Here is a 25,779-nt window from a genome sequence, read left to right on the forward strand (position 1 = left end):
GTACTATTCCTGTCACACGTGTATTTTGTTGAATTTGTGTCTTAAGAAATGTATGTTCCCAGTAACAATTACCCTGAACCGCAGGACTTTTTTGATGTTATACTTCAGTAAACCACAGAGGGTCAGTATGAGATTATAGTATATCATGCATCAGTTTTTCTGTGGCTTGAATTTCCAAAATATTAAACTGCATAAAAATAAGTACTCTTAATAATCACTAACAGTTGCTGCACTTGGCGTGGCTTGAAAGAAATTTTAGTTTAGACTGTTTAAACTTCCTATCTTTTCACGTTGGATTATACAGTGTAGTAACATTAGGAGTTTAATTCTTCGAGGGTAAGTGTTAAGGGAGGCAGGTAACAGGTACATGGGTGTAACAACTGGAGTGAACTACTCTTTCTCTTGATGTTTTAGTTTCTCATGTAGGTGTGATAATACAGCGTTATTAATTGAGATTATAAATGATTAAAAATGTTGAATTTTAAGATTTTTAAGGAACGTTGTAATTCATTGTTTTGATGTGGAGTAACATTGCCCATCTCAATGTGTTGCTAATAAGGTATCCTGCCTGACTCATTTTGATGAGTAGAGAAAGTGACACATGTAATTAGCATATTGAGACTTTATCGATGAATGTGCTTCATTAGGGAATTTGTAATATACATATAAATAAAGCATAATGAGTTTTATCTCATATATTAAATAACCTCCCCTAATAATTTATGTGATAATAATTTTTTGTTGTAGATACTGCAAGCCGTGTATTTTAATCTTTGAAATTTCATCCAGAATATGAACAGATAATGACATGTTTCTTTGTCTATAATCTTAAAGGAAATTAGATATGATAAAAGTCCTCTTTTTCTTAGTTATCGCCTGATTAATAGACACAGGTGAAAAGGATGTCTGGTCTTTTTTCTACTCATCGTCCTGCAGTGCCTGAACTTTCCTTCAAATATTGAGCATATGCTAAGAACCATTCTAGACACCATGTGAGCAAAACATACAAATCCTTGACCTCATAAAGCTTATATTTCTGGTTAAGGGGAGACAGATAAGTCTTTAGTAAGAAAGATATTTGAGCAGAGACTAAAGGAAGTGGAGGTCGGGGGTGAGCCATGCAGAGGAGATTGTGCGAGCAGAGGGGATAGCAAGTGAGTGGCCTTGAAGCTGTGGCTTATCTAGTGTGTTTGAGGAGCAGCACAGAGAACAGTGTGACCACAGTGAGTGAGTGAAGGAGAGAATAATGGATGATGTCAGAGAGGTAATGGGGCCAGATCATGAGGGTCTTGCAGACCATTTTAAGGGCTTGAACATCTCTGAGTGAGATGAGAAACCATTGGAGTATTTAAGCTGAGGAGCAATAAGATCTGACTTGGTATTTTTCCAGTTTTATTGACATATAATTGACATATGTTACTATATACGATTAAGGTGTACAGCATAATAGTTTGACTTACATATATTGTAAAATGATTACTGCAATACGTTTAGTTAGCATCCATCATCCCATAGATACAATAAAAAGAGGAGCTGACTTATTTTTAACAGGACCAATCTGGCTGCTCTACTTGAGAGTAGATTAAAGTGGCAGGGAGGGACAAAATTGGGGAGATCAGTCAAGAGGCTATTGTAATAATCCTGAGATAATAAAGATTGTGGGTTGGACAGGTTTTCGAGGGAACTTCAGAAACTCTCTTCGTCACATGTAAGATGCCTATTATATATTGAAATAGACGTGCCAAGGAGATAGTTGGATATCCAGTTTAAAGTTCAGGGAAGAGGTCAAGACTGGAGATATAAATTAGAGAATCTTCATTGTACAGATCTCTGTAAGTAAAGAGCACCAATGGAGTAATTGTAGGTAGAAAAGAAAAGAGGTTCAAAAATTGATCACTTGGAGTACTCCAGCATTTAGAGGTTGAGGAGAGTTGAGCAGGGACCATCCAGAGGTAGCTGGGAAGAAGCTACCTGAAGCAAAGGAGGAAATTCAGGGTTGTGGGGTATCCAGGTGCCCAAGTGAAGAATGCATTTCAGTGAGAAGATGGGTCAGTAAAATACAGACTAAGAAAAACCATGGAATTTAGCAATGTAGAGACCATTGAAGAGTTTTGGTAGAATGGGGAGGATGAGCTTAATGGGGTTAGGAGAGAATGAGGAGTGTGGAATTGGAGACAGTTAGGAGAGACAACTCCTTTTTCTAAAATATTTGACGATTAGGAAGTTGCAGGCATCATCACACTTCATCCTTAAAAAAATACTTCGACACGTAACTTCCAAACACAAAGACATTCTTCTACATAAGCATGACACTATTATCACACTAAGGGAATTTAATATCGTTAAAATAGTAGTCAAATTTCTCACTCATTCCAGTAATATTCTTTACAGTGTTTTTTCCTAATCCAGGATCAGTCACTTTTAAAGTGTCTACAGTAGTTGACTTATAGAATACCCACAATATGGATTTGTCTGATTGTTTCCTCACAATTCAGCTGAAAAGTTTTTGGCAAGAATTTTCCATGAATGATGTTGTATACTTCCCATTGCTTCACATCAGGAGGCACATGTCAGTTTGTCCCATTTTTTGTGCTGTTAACTTTGCTCACTCAGTTAAGGTGGTGTCCTACTGATTTTTCCATCATAAAGCTCCACTTTTTCTTTTGTAACTGATAGGTAATTTGTGCAGTGTGTGAATATCCCGTTCCCCAACATTTTACTTGGTGATGTTATAGATTTTTATAGATTTATAGATCCTTGCTTGAATCAGTTATTATATTGTTAGTTGCAAAATATTGATTTTCTGTTTCTGTCATTTCTTCTACATTTGTTAGTTAGCATTCTAACTTATGCTAGTAGAACTCCCTCTAGAAACTGGAAGGGAAAGTGAGATCAAGAGAGCATTTTTCTTTAATATGAGAGGAAATAGCAGCATGCTATATTACTTCTGGGAGTGATCCACAGACAGGAAAAAATGATGCAGAGAACTACATTCTAAAGTAGGCAAAAGGAGTTGGAATGTTTTTGCTCGAGTGGAGGAACTGGCCTTTGGTAGATGTGCATGGACATTTCATCCATTGTAACAAGAGAGAAGGGAAGGAATATGGTCACAGAGGGTAATGAGTAGAAATGGTGGTGGGAGCTTGTGGTACACTTCTATTTGCTTATATTTTTCTAGTGAAATGGGAAGTAAAGTCACCAGCTGAGAGTAGGGATGAGGTGGGGAGGGGGCGATTGTAATGATGGACCGTAGTATCTATGTTGGGTTAGGAGGGAAATGAGGGTATATTGGGGTGACGGATGGGGGAAAGGTCAGAGGATTGATGGACTGTAGGTCCCTGTGAGACAAAAGAATTGTTAGCCTTGGGGTACTAGAGAGAATAAAATGGAAGGATTGGAGCTAGTGGTTGAGGAGTAGGATACTTGAAATTAAGATTATGGTGTGTTTGCAGTTTGGGTAATGACAGTTCTAGTTATGGGGGGAGTTTCTGAGATTACAGGGAGTATGGAATAATAGTCAGTGAACTGTGAGGCACAGGGTGTTGGAACAGTCATCTGTGTGGACATTGGAATCACCAAGAATTATGACAGGGCTAGAATTGGAGAGAGTGGCAGTGAGCCAAAGCTTAGCTGTTCAAGAAGTGAGGGGTGTGACTATAGTCATTAGATCTCTGCAGTAACGGGGGAGTAGGTGGTGTAGTCTGATAACATGTTACTAAAAGTTGGGGACTTTAGGAGGAAGACCAGCCAGTGGACTGGAGTTGGCAGTGAGTAGCAAGATGGACAGACTGTGGGAGAAAAAAATTCACCACCTAGAAGAGGTGCAGGAGAAACAGTGTCCTCAGAGAAGAACCAGGTTTCAATGAGACTCACATTAGCAAGGGAATGAATAAAGAGGATTTTGTTAATAACTATTAGTGACTGATTATGATGGACTAAGGTGTAGAAATGTTCTTTTTGGGGAAGGGTGGGAATGGGAATATTCAGCATATTTTTAGGAGAAGGGATGATTTGGAAGTTGTGGACTTCTTGTGGTGACAGAATTAAATAGAGATAAAGGATATAATGAGATGAATACTGACCTCTTAAAACTGTACTAGTGGTGAGACTGTCAGTGTCTGGGCAGATCTTGTCGGAAACACCCAGAGCTGTGGGATTCTTAGTCTTTTGAAGGAGACATGGAAGGCAGAGAAGAAGGAAGGACTCCTTGCTGTCTCACCTTGCAAGAGGAGTCTTTCTTGACTCCCACGCACGGAGGCGAGAGGTGGGGTCGCAGCTCCTCCTCCCTCTACTTACTCTTTCCTCCACGCTTCACAGCTGTAGTTCTGTTTTATTCTGGTATCTGACCTTTATCCTTTGTACTTCCTTTTTCCCCATCTTTATTCCATCTCCGTTTCTTTATTCAGTGACCCAATGGGAAGCTTAAACACAGAGACATTAATGACCTGTATCTGTGGCTATTGTGTTATTCATTCTTTATTTAGAAATAAAATGTTTTGAATCAGTTGGGCATTCATTTTGCTACGCAGCCCGGTTTCAAACATGTTAATTTTCAGACATCTCAAAACCTGTTCACTATTTAATTTTGGCTATATCTCTTATTTCCATTTATTGCCAGTGTATCCATTATTTGAAATATAGTCGCAAAACTGTTTTTTGGTCAGAACTTTTAAAATAACCAGATGTTTAAAATTTTGAGTTCAGTGTAGAGGAGAGCATTAAATGAAAAACTAAAATAAGCTAAAAAGAATTTGCAGTTTGCTTCATGTTTTGGTGATGGGGAGGAAACCAGTTTGCAGTGCACTATCATAACTTGTACACAGCTAATACACAGCTTGAATTTTAAAACTTAGGTGTCCATTCCTTCCTTAAATCTTCCAGTTAACAGGTTGACTATAAGGGCCTTGTACGGTAATAAGCTGAAACTTTTACTGTGCCGCCCCCCAAAAAAGAAAAATTAAATCATTTGTGGAATGTGTAATAAAAATGAGAAGCAACTAGGGTTATCTAAAAACAGTGGTAGCTAGCACATTTTCTCCATAGAGTTGCCAGTAAGTTTCTCAGAAGTTACTGGATTATTTTAACAATAATTTTCTCTGTTAGTATTAAGATTTAATTTTTTTAAGTTTTCCAAGAAGCTTTAAAAAAATAGATCTAAAGCAAAACTGAAGATATATTTATAATAGTAGTAGTTTCAGAAAGTGCTAAAAATTCCCATACCTTTTGAAGTTTTAGGTTAATTGGTCTGCTGTTTTAGGATCCCAATTAAATACGTAAATCAATAAGTGCTTCTGGCTGCCAGCATCTAGGCTGATTCTCTTAATGTGGTCCTTTCCCTCTCTGCCTGTGTGTCATGTCAGTTGTACTGTTTGCATCTGTAGCTACTATTTCCAGACAGTAGTACTTTTTTTGACTTTGCGTTAGATTTACAATCTGCCCAAAATCGGTTCAAGACCAGAGAGTGTGTTTCATGTATTGTTTTCCCGCAGCCCACAGCTATGGTGATTTGTTTGAAGTTGTGAATTCTTTGGTCTTTAAAGCAGAGCTTTTGCCTATTCTATTCGAGCTTGTCCCACGTCATCATTCTATATACTGACTGCCTGGCTAGCACACTGTCATTTTTCACACATATGTTCCATGTGTTATTTTGACAGAATTCACTCAGACTACTTTCAGCAGTTTCATTATTGCTGTTCTTTTTTTTCTAAGATTGAAAAGTCATATAACCTTATACTACTTTAACACATTTGGTTTTTTCCCCAATTTTTTTGTGATAAAATGTACATAACATAAACTTTACCATCTTAACTATGTTCAAGTGTGTAGTGCAGTGGTATTAAGAACATTCATACTGTTGTACAGCCATCACAACCATCCATCTCCATATGCATTTTCATCTTTATAAAACTGAATCTCTATATCCATTAAACAAGTCTTCATTGCCCCTCCCCCAGCCCCTGGCAACCACCATTCTACTTTCTGTCTCTCTGATTTTGGCTACTCTAAGTATCTCATATAAATGGAATCATACATACAGTATTTGTCTTTTTGTCACTGACTTATTTCAGTTAGCAGAATGTCCTCAAGGTTCATCTGTGTTGTAGTATCCTTCTTAAGGCTGAGTGATATTCCATGGTATGTATGTGTGTATATATATGTATATATGCCGCATTTTGCTTATCCAATTCATCCATTGATGGACACTTGAGTTGCTTCCATGTTTTAGCTATTACACATTCATTTTTATCCATTATCTTCTACAGGCACATGTAGTTGATTATACTCCCATTTTGCATTCACCTTTTTTGTTTCATTTCTCATACTTATTTTTACATGTTTCTAAATAATCTTTTAATCATAATGCCTGCATCACATTCCATTGTGTATCTAATTTATGTTTTAGGCTCTTTCTAATGTTTTGCTATTATGGAGGACATAATAACCTTATATTGAATTTTCTTAGGGATAAATTCCTATGGGTAGAACATCTTCATGCCTCTTATTTATCTTGAAACAGTTCTGTTAATTCATGGTGCTAATAACTAAGGAGCTTCTTACTTTTTAATTGATGAAGGCTCCTCAGAAATGCTGATAAAATACACAAAATCAAATCTAGTTTCTACAGTTGGCTCAAGGTTTGAAGCCACATAAAGGAAAAGGCATAAGTACTTTCTATAGATCTTTGGTTTGATATAAAACTTAATCCCACTTTGGGACCATATGCCATGTTCCTGCGCTCTGAAAGATTTGCCAGCCTTTCTTAGTGCCCTTTTGGTTAGACCATTGTAGACAACTGCTCACTGACTATAATGCAATGATAATTTAAAACTTTGAGGTCCAAGGTAAAGCTGGTAAAAATATTGTGGATTGAACTGGTAGCTAAGCAGGTTGAATCTGCAGGTATCGTGTGGGAGGGGCTCTGTATTATTTTCAATACACAGTGACACTGTTTGCCTGATGTAATCTACTAGGGGAAGAGAGTGTACAAGTACTTTCCCCACTCTCATGATAATCTTCATTGAGGGTGGGGGATAGTTCTCATCAAATGAGCTATCAAGAGATAGCCTTAGCTCAATCTACTCATTCAGTGACGTGGAGAACTTTTATCTGTAAAATTATTTGGCATAAACTTGAAAATCTGATCCTATGTATGTCAAAAGATGAGTGCCAATAATTTGACTTGGGCGGGTTCCCTTGTTGTTTGGAATGATACGCGTCAGTGGTAAATTGAAGCATGCATTTTGAAGGCATAAGAATTGGCTTGCATAAATTAGGGATATCTGTCTGCCTTGGACTTCACCAAGCTTTTCCTAAGCATTGTCACCTTAGATTGTCATAAATTATATTTCATGTTAGGTTTCCGTTGCTGCTTCTTTCTGTGGAAACATAGATTTAAAAATATTTTTTAAGTAATTTATTTGGATTCATAATTTCGAACCAGAAGCAGACTTCTCAGGGTATGGGAACAGTTTGGTCCACAGCCAGGATCACACGTGTGACAATGTCTAAGAAGCCTGTCTTCTGATTAATAAGCTGCTCTGAAGGTCTTAAAAAAAAAAAAAAAAAGCCAACAGAAGGCTTTGCGTATTTGCTGTTGAACACTGCAGGCTTCTAGGCATACGTGTTGTTAGTTGGTATTCCAAGATTCTGATATCTTTTTGGACCCAAAGAATGCTTGACCCATCATGGATTACTTTAGTAGATTTCTGTCAACAGAGAATCCCTAAGAATAGAAACAGTGCTAGCTTATACAAGCCATGGATATATTGAAGTCCTAATTTTCAGTGTTACTTTCATTCTCTATTAATTCTTATTCTGTAACTTTTCAGTGTTGCAGTGGAGGACACTGCCAATGAAATAAACTCTGAGTTAATTACAAATACTAGAAAAGGAGTAAATCTTAAATGGTACTCTACTTCAGAGATCCCCAACTAGCATACCACCTGTGGATTACAGATTTCCCCAGGTATTGATCCCTTTAGCCTTTAGACCAACTAGAGCCCCCAGCTTTGTTTCCTTCTCTGGTAGCCTCCTCCATTTACTCCAGTGTGCTGTGCAAGCATTATTTTTTATATCTGTCATAATAGGAAAAACGTTGGGAAGACACTGCTTTCCTAATAGTTATTTGGGAAGTCTTTTTAGCAGTAGTCAGAATTACAGTTTACTTATATAAACTCAGCCCAGTATATGTGGAAGAAAATACTTAGATTGCAGCAAGAAAAATCTAGCTTAAGAGGTCGTTAAATATTGAAATGCTAGGGAGGTTGAAGTGCTTTTCATTTCTTTTCATTTTTATTAAAGAAAGATTTTTTTTGTTTAATTAATTTAGAAATGACATTTCGGTTGTACTGCAGCCTCAAAATGCCCTTATGTTAATAGCTTCTGTAGTCAGAACCTCTTCCAGGGAGGAAAACAATTAGACACCCCTAAGTCTCAAGCCATCAATTTACAGGTAGATTTTCCAAAAACAGTGTGTAGATCGGGACTGTCTTACAATGAAGTTTGGGATAGCATTAGTAGTTTACTGTGATCATGGAAAGAGCATAGAGGGCTTGTGTCAGAAAATCTGAGTTTAGGTACCTACTGTTCTGATGGGGATTAAATGACTAAAGGCAGTGAAACCTAGTTTAGCACACAGTTGTCAAAGACTGAACATTTACTACCCTTTTTTTTTTTAAACAACTTTATTGTGGGAAAGTAGAGCCTAGATACAAAAGTAAACTCTATGTATGTATACAGTTTAAAGGAAAAGAATAAAATGAACACCTGTGCACCCAGCTTAAGAAAGAACATTACCAACATATGCGGTCGCCTGTGAGACTCCTCTCTTACACCCTCTTCCTTTCTCTATCAGAAGAAACTATGAAACTGCATTCCATATTAATCATCCCCCTTTTCTATACAATAGTTTTACCACCTATGCATGTATCCCTAAACAGCCTATATTTAGTTTTGTTAATTTTGAAGTTTATAAACGCGTCCTCTGTGTATTCTTCTGTCAGTTTCTTTTTGCTGTTAACGTTCTGTTTTTCAGAGTTATTCATAATCCATATGTGAAGACATGGTCCGTTAATTTTCACTGTTACATAGAATTCCATTATAGATATATCATAGTATATTTGTTCTATTGCCGGTTATTGTGGTGTTTTGCTATTATAAACAATGTCTTTGTGAATATTCTTGGACTTGTCACCTAGGTATATATTGAATTTCTTGGATATGTGTAGAATTTCTTGGTTGTAGAACATGCTCATGATTACCTTAACTAGGTCATGCCAAAATGTTTTCCCAGGTGCTTGTACCATTTTACTCTAACCAGTAGTGTGAGTTCCCATAGCTCTTTATCCTCACCATTAATTTATATTGTCAGGTGATTTTTTGCCAATTGAGTATGTAAGTAATGGTATCTCATTATGGTTTCAATTTGTGTATTACTCTCAAATATTTGTTGAGTTCCTGCTCTGTGTGCCAGACTCTTCTCTGACAGCACTGAACAAAACAGACAAAGATCCAGGCCTTTGTGGGGTCTTACATTTTAGTGTGTATACATTGGGGGAGAGGGGATGAAGGGAATTGGTAAACAAATAAATAGGTAAAATAATCAGATGTTGATTAAGGGCTATAGAAACAAAAGGATAAAACCTGGATGGGTAACAGGAAGTTCATGGGTAGGAGTGGGTAGCCATTTAAAAAGGACAGTAAGGGAAGGCTTCATTGAGAAAATGACATTTGTACAAAGAGCTAATGGGAAAGACATTGCACCCTGTGTGTTATCCTGGGAAAGAACATTTCAGGCAGAGGAAGCAATAAATGCAAAAAGCCCTGAGGGGAAAGCATTTCTGATTTGTTCAGGAATAATGAGGCAGAATGAGCCAGGGAGTGGACAGTAATAGAAGGTGAGGGCAGAGAGGTGCCCAAGTCACAAAAAGGGTTTTGTAGACCTCTGGATGGACTTTAACTTTTACTTGAAATGCAGTGGGAAATGGAAGTGATATGACCTAACTTACGTTTTTAAAGGATTGCTCAGGCATTTGCCTAATTACTAATGAAAAGAATATTTTTTTTCCTGCTTTCTTATCTGTGAAATACCTGTTCATGTCTTTTGACCATTTTTTATGTAGTGTTCTTTGTCTGTGTTTTAGTGATTCATAGGAGTTCTTCCTCTGTTTGGAGTTCTTCCTATATTTTGGGCTTGTCTTTTATCAGCCATATATTTTGCACATAGCTTTTCCTAGTTTGTGACTTTCCTTTTTACTCTCTTCAGAGTGTCTTTTGAAGAACAAAAATGGTATAGTCAAGTTTATTAAACTTGTCCTTTTATTCTTACGTACCTCTAGTTCACATAAGTGTATTCATTATAATCTCTGGATTAAGACACTCTTTCATCATTGGTCCAACATGACCTTCTTTTATTTATTTATTTTTAGTAAAAAGTAAACCCACTATAAAAGCTAGAGTTGTGCAACAACTTAAATTTATCCATCTGATCTCTCCTGCTTCCCCATAACTAAGAATGACCATCATCCAGATTTCAGTATTCACTCCTTTGCTTTCCGTTGTATATATTTTCATCTAATTTATAAGTATTTCTGAAAAGTCTGGATGCACAAAAAGGAATGAAGTACTGATACATGCTATAAAGTGGATGAACCTTGAAAATATTATGCTAAGTGAAAGAAGCCAATCACAAAATGCCACATATTTTATATGAAATATGCAGAACACACAATAGAGACAAGAAATGGATTAGTGGTTGGAGGGTGGGGGGGTGTCAGAGTGTCCTGCAGGGGAGAGAGATAGGGTTTCTTTTTGAGAAGAAGAAAATGTTCTAAAATTGACTCTGGTGATGGTTGCATATATCTGTGAATGTACTAAAAAACATTGAATTTTATTCTTTAAATGGGTGAATTGTATGGTATATGAACTATATCTCATTAAAGCTCTTAACTTTGTTAACATTGATGGGAGATGGGTTTGTATCATTTGGGACTGATTTTTGACTTTTAAGTCCTTGATTCATCAGGAGTTGATTTTTATTTTTTTTTGGTATGATATAAGGTAGGAATCCAATTTCAACTTCTTCTACATGGCAGATGTTTTTTAGCCTCTTCCATTTATTGAATAATCTTTCCTTTCTCCCAGTAATCAGACATGTCACCTCTGTCAGGTACCAATATTTCAAAACTGTGTGGATCTATTGGTTGGTTCTCTGTTTTATTGGTCAGTAAGTTACTCTGCCTAACCCTGGACCTGTAACACACTTCCTAGAACTGGATAAAGAGCACTAATGACCCACACACCCACCCCCTCCCTTAGGCCAGTTGGTGTGAGCGCTCTGTGAAGAAACCAAACGCTGCTGCCACCACCACCAGCAGCACCAACAAACACTTGAAACTGCCACCTTGTGCAGTATCTTCAGGGGAGAGCCAGGCTTCAGTTAGAGTAAGAAGATGAAGAAAATGTTGAGATAAAATAATTGAGTTTTTACTGATGATGTACTGTGAATTCCAGGGAATTTAGTGGTAGAGAATTGAAGGGGGTGGGAGATAGTGACAGAGAGAGTAGATGTATAGTTAACTTCTGAGGATTAGAACATGGAAGATTAGGGGGAACCTGATGATTAGGAGCTTTTGGTGGTGACTAAGATGAATAAGGGATAAAAGTCACAGAGAGATTATTCCTGCTGGGTTCAAGATTTTGGTGGTAGGCTGAATGTTGAGGATTAGGGAGGGAAGGGTATCTGCTGTTGCCATGGTTGCACCGAGCTGGTCACCTCTTGATCCTTTTCTGGGGAGGGGCAAATTTACTGTGAACTCAGGGCTTCCCCTTGAGCCCTATTGATATGAGTTTACAGGTAAGGAAGCCTGTGTAACTAAAGAATACACTTCCTTAATTCCAGGGCTCAGGGGCCCATTTCTGAACCCTGTCAGGAAAGGGTTGGCCTTATTCCACAGTGCTGTCTTTTATCCCTGGCTTTTAAAATACTTCAGTGTTATAGAGTTTCACTATGATATATGTAGGTAATTTTTTGCTTGGTACCTTTATTCTTGCTTAGAATTAATTGGATACCCAGAATCCTGAAGATTAGTAACTTTCCATTCATTTTAAAATTCTGAGAACTTCTCATCCATTTTCTCTTAAAATATTACCTTTTCCTCATCTCTATTTTCTCCTTCTGGGAATCCCATTTGATATGTGTGGTACCTTCTCATTCTGTATCTAACTCATAGTTTCCATACCTTTGAATCTGTGCAGCATGCTGGGTAATTTCTTCAGTTCTGTCTTTAAGTTCATTAATCTTTTCTTTACCTCTGCTGTGTAACTTGGTTGACTTTATAATTTCAGTTATGTTTTTCATTTCTGGAACGTTTTTTTCTTCCCCAAATCTGTCTCATACCTTTGATAATCTTTTAATTTCTTTTGTTTTTTTAAATGTGCTGATTTTATATTCTGTTTCTGCTAATTCCAAAATCTATAGTCCTTATAGGTCTGACTTATTTGGTTTCAGCTTACTCTGGTTCATATTGAATTTTGATTGTGATCTAATTGTTCTTGGATCTTTCTTTACCTATGGGAATTCTCAGAGGCCTGAGTCAAAAAAATACTTCTTTTAGAGAGTACTTGTGAGGTACCTAAGGGCACTTCCAATCCTGGACCTATTGAAACCAAATTTTTGGATTAGGGTGTTTGGGGCCACACAAATAGTGTGAATTCTAGCCACAAACCCATGGATTTGTGGACTTGTGGTTATAAATTCTCTGGGGGGAAAATGTGTTTTTACTTCCCTTGTTCTGCCCATGGCCAAAGCCCAAACAGGCATGTATCCCTTCTAAATTGTTGGAGGAGGAGCAGCATCTACTAAAGGATCCTGGCTTCATGGTAGTGGTCTCTGGGACCTGCCATCATGATCGGGCTCCAAACTTTGCCTCCTGCCTCCTGCCTCCTTGGCTAACAGCCCATTAAAACCCAAGATCCATGCTAGACCAGAGCAGATTAGTGCATGTCCCCAACGAAAATTCCCTACTTCAGAGCTAGTATAACATTTCTGTTTGAGCTTTCTTATTTTGACTAAATTCCAAAAAATTGCCTTCATTTCCTTACGTCTTACCCATTCATTAAAGTTTTCATTTTTCTGCCTTGTCTATAAACATTATGTATAAAAAATAACAATAGAACAAGTTGTTCTTCAGTCTTCTTTGCCACAAATTAAAGAGCAGAATAGTTTCATCAGACTTGGCCAGAATTTTACTTTGGTATTAAGGACAGCTTGCTATTACATACATTGTGATCACAAACTACTTGAAAGGCAAAGAAAACATACAAATAAAGTACAGACAAATACAGGAAACAATAACTCCCTAATGAAGCCCAAATGTCTTGTATTTGAAGTCAGCTTTTTAAGAACATTTGATTCTAAGAAGCAGGGACAGGTTGATTCACAGTAAGATGAATATACTTGCAAATGGAAGACATCATTCTACAGGAGAGTAAAAGGAGATTCAGAAGAGGTTAGAGAATGATAAGCTCAAATTCAAGGCGAATACAAAACAGTTGCTACCCACTGAAACAGCTTTTAGACAAAGAACAACAACAAAAAGCATTAACATTTCTTCATTTAGTACATACTTTGAGAGTGTCTCCTGTGGATACCTCATTGACTGTTTTAGGAGAAAGAGAATTAAATGCTATATGAGAAGCCATTCCCAGTCTAAGTAGCTTACCTATACTACCCTTTTATCCTTATTATATTTATTATAGCTGTCTGTATTGTTTCCATATAGTAGATATAACAGTATTCTAACAATATTAAGTGCATACAAGGAGCATTTGTTGGCTCTGAATTTTGCTATTTACTATTATTCCCAAGGCTAGTTGTTATTTTACTTTTTAATTTCATGAACTGTTGCTCCCTGTCTGTAAGGTTGGGAACAAACTTGACTCATGTATCCTTTCAGTTGCACTTCCATTCATTCAGCAGACATTTATTCAGCATGTACTGTGTACTTGGCCCTCCACTAGCCATAGGGTTACCTTTGTGGAGGGAAAAAAAGCAAGCCGTGGCCTCTACTGTCATGGAGTCTGCAACCTAGTAAGGGTGATAACCATTAATAATAGTTAAAAAAAATAATCACACAAACATAAAATTGCAGCTGTGATAAATAGTGCAGAATAAAAGAACATGGTACTGTAAGAGTTTAGGAGAGAGGGATTTACAGAAGTTCGAATTATGAACCAAAGTCTGAAAAATGTTCTAAACAAATCTTGAACCAAGTTCGAAACACTTAAAATCTTCATCTTTCTCATTACAAAGATTGATAGTTTTGCTATCTGATATGCTTTAAGGATAAGTAAATGTCTCCTTCCCTCTCCCCACACCATTGGGGAAAACTGACTAGTTTGAAAGGGTGCCTTTTATGTCAGTGTTCCTCAGGGCATGGTTACACACAGAGTGAATTCCAAGTTGGGAGTTCAGTTGGCGATGGTAGTTAGTTACATTTTAAAGGGTACTTTTGGGATTGAGTGTTAACATGGTCTCATTTAAATATACAACATACATAAATAAAGACTGAGCCATAAGTGTTCGTAAGTATTCTCAGTGGATCCTAAGTTCTCACATAAAGTGTTCGTAAGTATTCTCAATGGATCCTAAGTTCTCACATACATAAAAAAGTGCCAGTTTCAGCCTATTCAGAAATCTTAAAACATGTATTTTGTTTTTATAAACAAAACCAGCCATAGTACCTAGTTGAGTTATTTTAAGTTATTCATGTCCTGTCCCTTGAAGACTTTTCAAAATTTCGAATGAGCAAGTTCAGAAGAAATGTATATTCTTACTTTAGTGGATTTTGAAAGGATATTTAAAAGAATTTCTGTGTGTATGCAAACTGCCAAAATAAGTCTGAATGAATTGCGCTTAAGTTGTTATTGTTATAATTCAGTCATCTGTGCTCATGGTTGGTTTTAAAAGAATTTTTCACCCCTTATTTGTAGGGTTATTGATGTTATTTTTAACTAATTCGGCAGTCCTTGCCTATATGCTTAAATTTTTAAAAAACAAACGCGCAAAACTAGACATTTATAATGAAGTTGTTTTACAGTCACGTAGTGGCTGCTCTCAAATGAAGCTAAAAGTGTCTGAAGAATGTTCTTGTGCATATGCCAGGAAGCTTCTGGAATGGGCATATTTTTAAGAATTTAGAACATAAACAGCTGTGATCCGTGGCAGGAGATTTAAATGACCTCATGATGACAGCAAGAACAAAGCATTTTTAAGTTATCATGGTGGTGTGTTAATTCATTGCAATGTGTTTGTCATTCTACTATTTTGGTGTATTAAGTGAGAGCCAGGCAAAAAATTACAGACTGTATTTAACTGAAGATACTATTTCTTTATTGTTGTAAACAAACTAAATACCAGAAAAATATTTCCCAAGAAGGATATTTCATGAATTATTTAGAGCCATAGGTCCTAAAAAAAAAAAAAAAAAAAAAATGCATGAACCACTTTGGGATAAAGGCCATTTATTTAGATCCTAAAGTTTTGATTCATTTTCTGTTGGAGAGACTATGTTCCAAACATGAAAGATCAAACAGTTGGCTTGAAATAAGAATTCCTCCTTCAAGACAGATCAATTAAGTGCTTATTAAGTACTTACTATGTGTCTGGCACTATGCTAAATATTATGCAATACAAAAGAAGGTGACTTCAGCTGCCTTTGTTCTAGTTGGAAAAAAAGGCATACTCAGTTGAAACTTCTAAACTAAAAAAAGACATTATTATAATCAAGTACCAAACAAAAATAATACATAATTTATGTGATACAAATAATGAAATAGCCCTTCTCTTCAGAAATGACTTCTAATGCTTAAAGAACAAGAAAGGGAGAATTGTTTCCAATCACCTGTCCTGAAACAGATCTATATCACCTTTTGGTTCCCTCAGAAACAACCTGTGGTATCTTGAACTAATGGTGACTGAAGTTTGACTCAGTATCTTTTTCCTACTGTAACTGAGCATGACCCTATGGGGCCTTCCTAAGACAGACCCCTCCCCCATGTCCTCTGCTTTAGCTCCTCTCTGAAGTACGCAGATAACAGTATATAATGCACATTTCCTGAGTTGTTTTATAGATGTTAAAACCCCCACCAAATGGAAGAAATTAACTATTTGATGACCATGAGCACATAGCCCCCAGACCTACTGGTGCCTAAGGATTGATAATGTTAATGCCTATGACAGTACCCCATTACCTCACCATCAACCAATCAGAGAATTGTACACGAGCTGATCACATACCCTGGGATTCCTCTCGCTCACCTTGCCTTTAAAAATGCTTTGCTGAAACCCATTGGGGAGTTCAAGCTTTTTGAGCATTAGCTACCCTGGACTCCTTGTTTGGCGCCTGCAATAAATGCTGCACCTTCCTTCACAAAAAAATGAGGGAAGGGAAGGGAAGGGGAGGGGAGGAAAAAGGGAAGGAAAGAAATGACTTCTAATCATTGTCTAGGACAGTGGTTCTCAGCTAGGGGTGATTTTGCTCCGTAGAGGACATTTGGCAATTCTGGAGAGATTTTTTTATTTTCATAACTGGGGGCTACTGGCAGCTAGTGTGGATAGGCCAGATATATTGCTTAACATTCTGTAATGCACAGTCCTTCACAGCAAAGAATTATCTGGTCCAAAATGACAGTGGTACTGAAATGAGAAACCCTGGTGTAGAACCTACAAATGTAAGTGATAAGTTTTGAAATAGTGGGAAATGGACTCCCGTCTTCTCCTAGACCTCTGTTGCCCTGGTAATGCTGTTTGCCTGAGGCCATTTGGATCCTTACATAGAAATGAGCATTGAGGATTTATAAACTTTTGAACATTGTGTGCAAGTTTTTCCAGTACAGTGTTTGAGAGAGAGATTATTACTTTTTAAATTATTTATTTATTTATTTGGCTGCACTGGGTCTTAGTTGCAGCATGCGGGATCTAGTTCCCTGACCAGGGATCAAACCCTGGCCCCCTGCACTGGGAGCGTGGGATCTTAACCACTGGACCACCAGGGAAGTCCCAGAGATTCCATAGTTTTTATCAAATTCTAAAGGTATCCATATTCCCCAAAAATGTCAAGACCCAGTCACATGTGGAGTAGTTCATAGAGATTGAGACACATTAAACCAATGTTCTAGTCACCTAAAAGAAACAGTAACACCTTTCTTAGCATCATGCCGAGATAGAAGTAGAGTTTAAGTTTCAAGGATTAAAATTAACCAGAGAATACATTTTGGCAGGGGGAAAAAACACTCTAAATATATTACTTAATTTAGTATTTTGGAGTAATAAAATCTTTCTTAATGTATGAGGAAATTAGAATACCTTAAGGATTATTATTTAAACATCATATTTAATAACACAATACTGTGCATTTAGAATTTGAGACTGGACTGTGTGCTGACCCACAGGCATAATATATAAATTGTTTTATTTTGCTGTTCGAACTCAACTTGTTTTGTCAGGATTTGCTTCTTTCTCCCAAATGAGGATCCAAGTTTACATTTCCTAAGGTGCTATGTATCTGTTGATTCAGTCAGAGATCTGGATATGTTTTATACAGTTCACATTTCTCCTGAAAACTGTTTAGTAAAGTGATTGTGTTTTTCTTATAAGAAACGTTTTTGAGTTGAGAGTTGTGTTTCTGATTTGGCATCCCGTAAATCAGAGAGTATCCCATAAATCAGGCATACCAGCAGTATGTCATGAAAACAAATCTACATAACCTTGAGTATGCATATACCTTAATACTTTTCTAACTTACAGAAATTTAGAGATTAAGTCTTGGCTTAAGAGCCAAAGAGGGGACCTTATAGATCATCTGTTCCAGCTGTTTCTGCTATTCTTTGGGGCTCAGGACCCAAAGCACCACTTTTAGTTGTTTTGTGTATTTGGACTTCTACCAAATATTTTCTTTTAGGAGAAAAAAGGTGTATGCGGGAGGAGGGAGTTGCATGCTTCTGATCCAGACTAACCTCATTTTGCAGATAAGGAACCTGAGGCCCAAAACTTTAGATTTTATTCGTGGGCTATACGTTTCTTTATTTTATATCAAACCAGCATTTCACATGTATCTGGTAATAGTATAGAGGACAGTTAGGAGTTAAAATTGTAGCTGTATGGCTTCCTAGTTGTGTGTTCTTAGGCAAGTTGCTGGCTCTTCCCTTACCTCTTTGGAACAGTGTCTCAGTATACTCATCAGGGGAAAGGGGAATTATTATATCCTTAGGATGGTTTTCACTTTCTTAGAATTTAGAATGTATCTGGAAAGATAATCTGGGTTGACCTTGTCTCTAGATTCATTCCATTAATTTTTTAATGGATTTTGTGTCCTCTAAATGTTAAAACTCCCTCTCCCCAAACCCAACCATGACCTCCCCAAAACACTACAAAGTAAAACAAACATCTGTATTATCAAAGGGGATAACACAGTGGTCACGTTTCCTTTACTTTGACAGTAATGAGGTCTTCATGAACTGATAGATCAGCCTTGGGGCCTCTTCTTTCTTCTCACCCCACTCTAGTTATTTCATAAGCCACCTAGACACATGAATCAGGAACTGCAGAATATAATGAACAAGGACCTTGAGAGATAACTACAAGATCGAATAACATCATTGAAAGAACTTAAACATACAGGGTGGAATCTGAACTTGATACTCCTTTTGATCTTAAAGATGTGGATTCACAGAGTGAGTTCTTAGAGGAGAAATTACAGGAATTCTTTCTTCCTGGGGCATTTCAACAGGGATTGCCTTACTAATCAATTTTTGTTAGTCACTTGTAGTTTCCAGGGAATACAGTCTTTTACTTGGGCAAAGAAGCAAGTAGAAATAATTATGTTAAAGACCACTTACCTTTTGTTACCCAAGATTAATTAGTAGTCATATCCTGAGAAGATTTTGTTCCAGAATTTTTCTTAGTGTCTCAAGCAATTCAATTAAGTACAGAGAAATGAATTTTGAGCTTAAATAAAGGAGTTTTCTTTAGTAGCTTGACCATATATTTATTTGCTGAGTTGGTTTGTTCATTTCAGTTTGGTTAGGTTTATTGTCATTTGTTGTTGGGAAATAGCTTTGATATAGATTGATACTACATTACTCTGTGACATTGTAGTGTTGCATTTTATCTTGTTACTCTAGTAAATGCATGTAAATTACCTTTTTTGGTAAATTACATTTTTCAGTGAATGAAGCTTTTAAACTAACCTATCTGTGTTTTCTCTTAGGCCTTAAAGAAAGTGCAGAAGAGATGGTCAAAAACAAATTGGAAGGAAAGGATAAACTGACCCCATGGGAACAATTTTTAGAGAAGAAGAAAGAGAAAAAAAGACTGAAAAAGAAACAAAAGGTATCAGTGATAATCATGACTGAATAATTCCGAATAATTATTGAGCAACCACTAAGTATCAGAAGGTACCAGGTGCTTGGCATCTAGTATCTCATAATGTGACCACTCACTGCAGTGGGTGAAGTGTTTTCTGCAAGGCTACATAATGATACACGAAGCCTGTATCATTTAACCTAACTGCCTTGCTCTAATATTTTACATTTATGTGCTACCTAAATAACTGCATAGTTTAGTCGATTTCTAGATGTGAGACAGTTTGATTCTATTCTGTGTTTTTGAGGAAGAGAGGTACATACAGGCATTTTTACTTGAGGATGTATACATAGAGAAATTTTCAACATGAATGAAATTTTTTCTTTGTATTTCCATTTCTCAAGCTGCGTTTTTCACTTTTCAGTATTATTTTATTGTATAGATATTTTAACATCATATTGTCATTAGATCCCTTTATCAGGGATATTTTCTCTGTGCTAATACGTTGTCTGTGAAAAATCTGATTTGACTCCTATCATTCAGGGATAACATCTTTCCAGAGTTAGAGTCCTTAGTAATAGCAGAGACCACTTAGGGTTTTTGCCAATAAGAATACTCTATCTTGTCAACGAAATGCAGCATTCTAGCAATGCATTTATTGTCTTAAGATGGTATCACTAATCACAGAATTTTACAACTTTTAGGAATCTTAAATGATTAGTTTTAGTCCAACCCTGACGTTTTATAGTTGTAGAAAATTAAGTGATTCGTCTGAGGATACACAGCTTATTAATGGCCAAGCTGAGACCAGAAACCAGATCTCTTGCTCCAGTGCTCTTGCTACTGTATTGTGTTGTTTCTCTCCGTATGATGTAAGCTTGTGCTTTTGGTACAAGAGCTGCAATATTGAAAGAGGGCTACAAAATTGAATGATGCAATGGAGTGAGTTTTGAACTCCTGTTATACTCAGTGTTTTTGGAAATGGATAGTAAAATGAGGAAATGAGGTAAGAGCCCTGCCCCCATTGATATGCTGCCTCTCTCAGGCAGTAAAATATCTTTTAAGTGGAATAATTCCACAAGTTATTAAGCCATCAGTTTATTGGAAGACTTACAAATGAGTCTTTATGGGGTCAATAAAGTAGTCATTCTTTTCTGAGATCTTTAGCAGCTATTGTCTTTGATTTTCATTTGGTGCTTTGAGATTATCTTCTGCTTTAACGCTTTCCCTTCATTGGGCTTAGACTGGACTCATTTTATCAATAATATTAAAAATACATCAGTTGAGTGCCCAGTTTGTTCTAGACTCAGCTCTATACTGGACTTGGTGATTCCAGCAGATCTCTTCCACCTGCCCAGGTTCTTCACATATAGAAGAGTTTCAAGACTTCAAGTTAAAAATACTTTTTCCCCTTTTCCTCTTCATGACTTCAATTTGATATTGAGAAATTATTACTAAAGAAATGAATATGTTTATACGCCATAGTTGATATACTATAATTTAGATCTAAAAAACAGTTTAAAAAAATGTGAATAAGTATGTGGTTAGCTATATAAGTATTTCATAATCTTTGTTAGAAACATCATATTACTGATGAATCGGTTATAATAGTTTGTGAAAAAGTTCTTAGAAGCCCTTGTTCTTAAAAGGATAGTAATATCAAAATGAATATTCTTTAGAGCTCGGTGGGTCTTCTTCAGCATGTAGGATGATGTTTAGCAATGTGCATTCTAAATGTTTTTGTTGAAACGACTCATGTTTTAGATTCCTGGGGATAAACTCAATCTGGTTAGTCTGATCTCAGTTTGCATATGTTCTGTGTATTTTATAGACTTGATTTTTAAAATTTAAATATACTAATTTAGTAAACTGTTCAGATTTGATTAGGGAAAATGTAACCAACAGATGTGCTTAAAAATAGCACAGAAGTTTTCATGAGTGGATTATAGATAAAACAAGGTAATTGTTGAAGTTGGGTGATGAGAACAGTAAGTTCATTATCATTTTCTTTAAATAACCAGCAGATGAATTGCTTTAATGATTTAAAAGATAACCCACAATGCAGTACTTCAAGCTATTGATAATCACTGCCATTTCTTAGTTTCGTGAGAGATGAGGCAGGCCACCTCTCTTCACTGATCACCCATCTCAAAGTATTCTTCTCCTTGAATGTCTGTATTTTTTTTTTGTCTCTTTGGCACTTCCTATCTTGAATTACTATTACCATTACTATATATATGTCTGTTTATGTGTCTATAACTTCTTTTAATAGATTGTAAAATTTTTGAAGACAAAAACCATGTATCTGATAACTTTCATTTCTCTCAAAAACCCTACATAGTTCCTGCATTTATTAAGTATTCCATAAGTATTTGTTGAACAAACAAAAGAGTTACTCAGGAGTTATTTTATAAACTGATCCATTTAAAAAACTATTTTAATTTTAGATTGAACTGCTTGATTTAAAAGAAGTACGGTTTTTCTTGACGCTTGTATATTTTGGTCCTTATAATAAACTGTATGTATTTTTATATTCAACTTTAAGGCTCTTGCTGAAGAGGCCAGTGAAGATGAAGTTCCCTCTGATGTTGATATGAATGACCCATACTTTGCCGAAGAAGCTAAAAAAATAGGTAAGCCAGACCATATTTGTAGTTTTCACTTGGAATCTAAAGTCCACCTGTGTGTGCCTATTCACACATACTCTTTTTCCTTCTGATAAACACTTTGTTTCACTAAAAAATAAAATTCCTAGAATTTGTATAGCTCCCTAGTGGCTTATAAGCAAGTTTGTCCTATGGGATGTAACCATTGATCGGATTAGGAGGGGTCAGCATGCCCCCTGTACATACAAGAAATAATTTCATTATAGGAAACTTTGGGTAATATGATTAATTTAACAGTTTACTGGAGATGCCTTTCTGGGAAATATCCTTATAGACAGGTTGTCTATAAAAGGATGGGGAAAAAAAGGAAGTCATATTTTTGAGTGCTTTCACTGCTTTATTATAACACATCCATTCTACGTCTCTCTTTGCACAGACTATGAAGAATTGAAAGCATGGAATAAATTTGTTTATATATTTGTGGATATGTGTATAATTTTTTTTAATTTTTACATGATTTACATGTGTGAAACAGGGTTTCATTCATAGTATGAAAGCTTTTCAGCTCAAATAGACAAAAGCATCTATGTTTCATTTTATCCCCTTTTCATTTAGTCTGCTTCATTATTAGCTTCATGGTAGCTGAAAGCCAGCTTCCTCCCCTTTTTCCTTGAATCCCTAAACTATCAGGTATCTGATTTCCTGTATCCAAGGAGCTTTGTTTCCATTGCGCATGCACCAGTCATTCTTTCCTGAATGCTTTCATTCTTACCTTTTTGGTATGTATAAATTGTGTGTGTGTATAAAAGTGTGTGGCAAGGTTCAGGCCATACTTGGACAAGTCAGTGCAGGACCACTATAAGCATTTTCCATTTGTTCTCATGCATTTTGCTTCCCCCTGCTCTGCATACCACACACATGAACCCCAAAGGCTTGTTGCTGGAGCAACTCCAAGCTGGCATTGTAAAGAGAAGGATTTTATGAAGTTTCCCTGCTTCTTGTTCCTTGTGACTAGTGGGCCAGAATAGTTCTCAACAGGAAAGTCAAAATTGCTCAGAATTATTTCTTGGTTGTTATAGCCTTTTATCACTGACATTCTATTGATGAAAAGGAGATCAAGATGAATAAAGTCTATTATAGGATGTGAGATTCTTAGGAATTGGAAAGGGAAATGGAAACTTAGCATATTCTGCTTTTTATCATACCTGAGCAGTCATTTCTAGAAGATGATGGATTTTAGCCTTATCCTCCGATTTCAGGAAACCAAGTTTATAACAGAGAAATGCAAAGCATTATAGTTTCCTTGTTCTCATTCCAAAGTGCTTCATTTGGCATGTGAAATCTGGTCAAACTGCAGAACTCGGGGTAGGATTCAAAGAGTAAGTTAAATAGCTTGGTGGCTTGGGTAGCTTGTTTCTTGGAATCAGCACATTTAAATTGTGAATAGTTTTCCCTAAAGTTAGTATCCAAAGTTCCAAGGGAAAATGCAGATTACGTTTGCTTGCTTTCGATATACTTTTGATTTCAGCATACTTTCTAGGAATAATTATTTATATCTGGGCTTAAGTTTTCTTTTAAGGAAAAAGAAAAACAAAAGAGTGAATTTTTTTTTTTTAGATAAAGTTAGGACTAAAAAATGGTATCTTGACATGTTTATTCATTCTATCAATAAATATTTTTGAGTGCCTACCAGGTGCCAAGCACTCTGCTAGACTAGAGATGCAGCACTAATAATACAAGCTAAGTTACATCCTTTAAGTAGATTATAGTTTTAGGGAAGACATGCTAAACAGGTAAACAAATAAGAATATTATGCAAATATGATCACTGTTTTAAAGGAACTAATAAATAGGGTAATACAGAGCATATAATTGGGAGGAAGAAGGAGAGTAGCTTTCTTTATATAGGGTCGGCAAAGCAAGCTTCTCTGAGATGGTGACGTTTGAGCTGAGACCTGCAGAATGAGAAGGAGTCAGGCAGAGAGAGTTGGGGGAAGAGCATTGCAAATGAGGGGAAAATGGGTAGAACAGCTATGAGGTGAGAAAGAACTGGTGTCAGAGAAATGGAAAGATACCAGTGTGGCTGGAGCATGGTTAGAGGGGCAGTTTGGTATAAGGCCAGGCTGGGACACAGAATTGACCCTGCAGGGCCTTGTGTCACGGCGACAAATTTGGATTTTACTCTACTGACAGTGGGAAACCGGTGAAGGGTCTTAAAGCAAGGATGTGACGTGATGTGGTATGCATTTTAACATACTACTGTGGGTCCTGCAAAGAGAACAGATTGAAGAAAGGCATTGGTGAGAGCTGAGAGACCAGGCTTTTGTAGAGGTCTAGAGGTGATGGTTGGTCTAGACAGCATGACGGTAATGGAATTGGAAGGAGAAAAGTAAATGGGATTCTAGATATATTTTGGAGGTAGACTTGCCGATCTTTTTATTTGGATAAGGAAGGCATTTAGCATAACTCCTAGATTCCGACTTAGGAATCGGTAGCCTCTAAATAGTATTTCAAACCATGGAACAAGGGGTAGAAAGCATTGGTAAGAGAGGGAGGTGCAGGTTTGGGCTCTGAAGTCAGGAGGCTGCGTAAGGTACTCTGTCCTCCTGGAGAAGGTACTACCTGGAAGGTAGGGGGAAAGTTTATGAAACAGAAGGAACCGCCATGAAATAGGAGGAAAAGCATTAGTGTTTGGAAGGGTGTATAGTTCAGTTCCATGGTTGAGCAGGACAGAGACATTTTAAGCCAGGATACCTTTGCCCTAGGCAATCCCAGAGCTAAACTCACACGCTCTTCAAAATATGGAGAAATTGAGTTCAGTTACTGATGCCAGACCTGGTGTTTGGCTCGGGTTAGGAGCCAATATGAGTACTAGAAATCTTTTCTAATTTTTCCTTTTAAGTTTTTACCCCCTACACTGTAAATTTGCTATAATTTTTCTATTTTTTTAAAACTGCAAACTCAATATTAGATGAGAGTTTTGAAAATGTATTTCTAGAATGAGTTAAAAGTTATTTTTTCTTGTAGAAATGAAGTATTGGAAAAATTTGCTTAGTGCTAATTGCATAAACTGTTTGATAAGATTTTGTTTTTGAAGAAGTAGGAGTGAAATAAAGTACATCACATGTTAAATATACCCTATTAGAATGTATCCTTTGTCTTGACAACTTTAGATATTTGATAAACCACCATGAAAATCTAATAATAAGGCACACACATTTGATTCATTCAGCCAGTATGCTGGGTGCTTACAGTATACTGCTCATATGTAGTTTTACAGTTTACAAATGCTCTTATATGCATTCTGTCCTCTAATCCAAACTTTAGCCCACTTTATAGAGGAGTGAACTGAAAACGTGGTTGAATTGCACAGGGGCCAGTTGTAGATGATAGAACCTGAATCCTAATGGCTCCCTTTTACTTTTTGTAACTCTACAAGTGCGTTGTGTAAAGACCAAAGCCAGAGCCAGGATCCATATGTATAAGAGCTGGACACAAGGACTTGTTGCTAAAGAGTAAATTGCTAGGGGGCTTACCACTCCTGTCTGGTCAGTACGGAGAGCAGTCTGCCCTCCAGTGAATTCCCTTAACTGCTCTCTCACAAGAAGCTCTCAACTGAACACTCTGGAAAAACTTTTTTATGGAAACAATTCTCTGACATTACAAGTAATGGAAAATGGAATTTCTTTTACAGATATTCCTTTTATAGATCAATTGTTTGCAGCACATCTTTTTCCATGGATGTATTCTGTTACATTTTTTTGCTTAAAGGGATAGTGGCCTCAGTAAGGCTTGTTTAGTTTTTGGGGTT

General features: G+C 36.7%; 1 protein-coding gene across 1 annotated transcript in view; it reads left to right on the top strand.

Moving 5' to 3' along the window:
• The window catches only part of ESF1 (ESF1 nucleolar pre-rRNA processing protein homolog), a 56,872-nt gene that overhangs the window by 23,103 nt on the left and 7,990 nt on the right, over positions 1–25,779 (top strand). The window contains exons 9-10 of the mRNA XM_065892542.1: positions 19,269–19,390; positions 21,909–21,996. Coding sequence (XP_065748614.1) covers positions 19,269–19,390; positions 21,909–21,996 — 210 coding nt within the window. The remainder of the gene's footprint in view (positions 1–19,268; positions 19,391–21,908; positions 21,997–25,779) is intronic.

This window comes from Phocoena phocoena, chromosome 15, assembly GCF_963924675.1.
Source record: "Phocoena phocoena chromosome 15, mPhoPho1.1, whole genome shotgun sequence".
Taxonomy (NCBI): domain Eukaryota; kingdom Metazoa; phylum Chordata; class Mammalia; order Artiodactyla; family Phocoenidae; genus Phocoena; species Phocoena phocoena.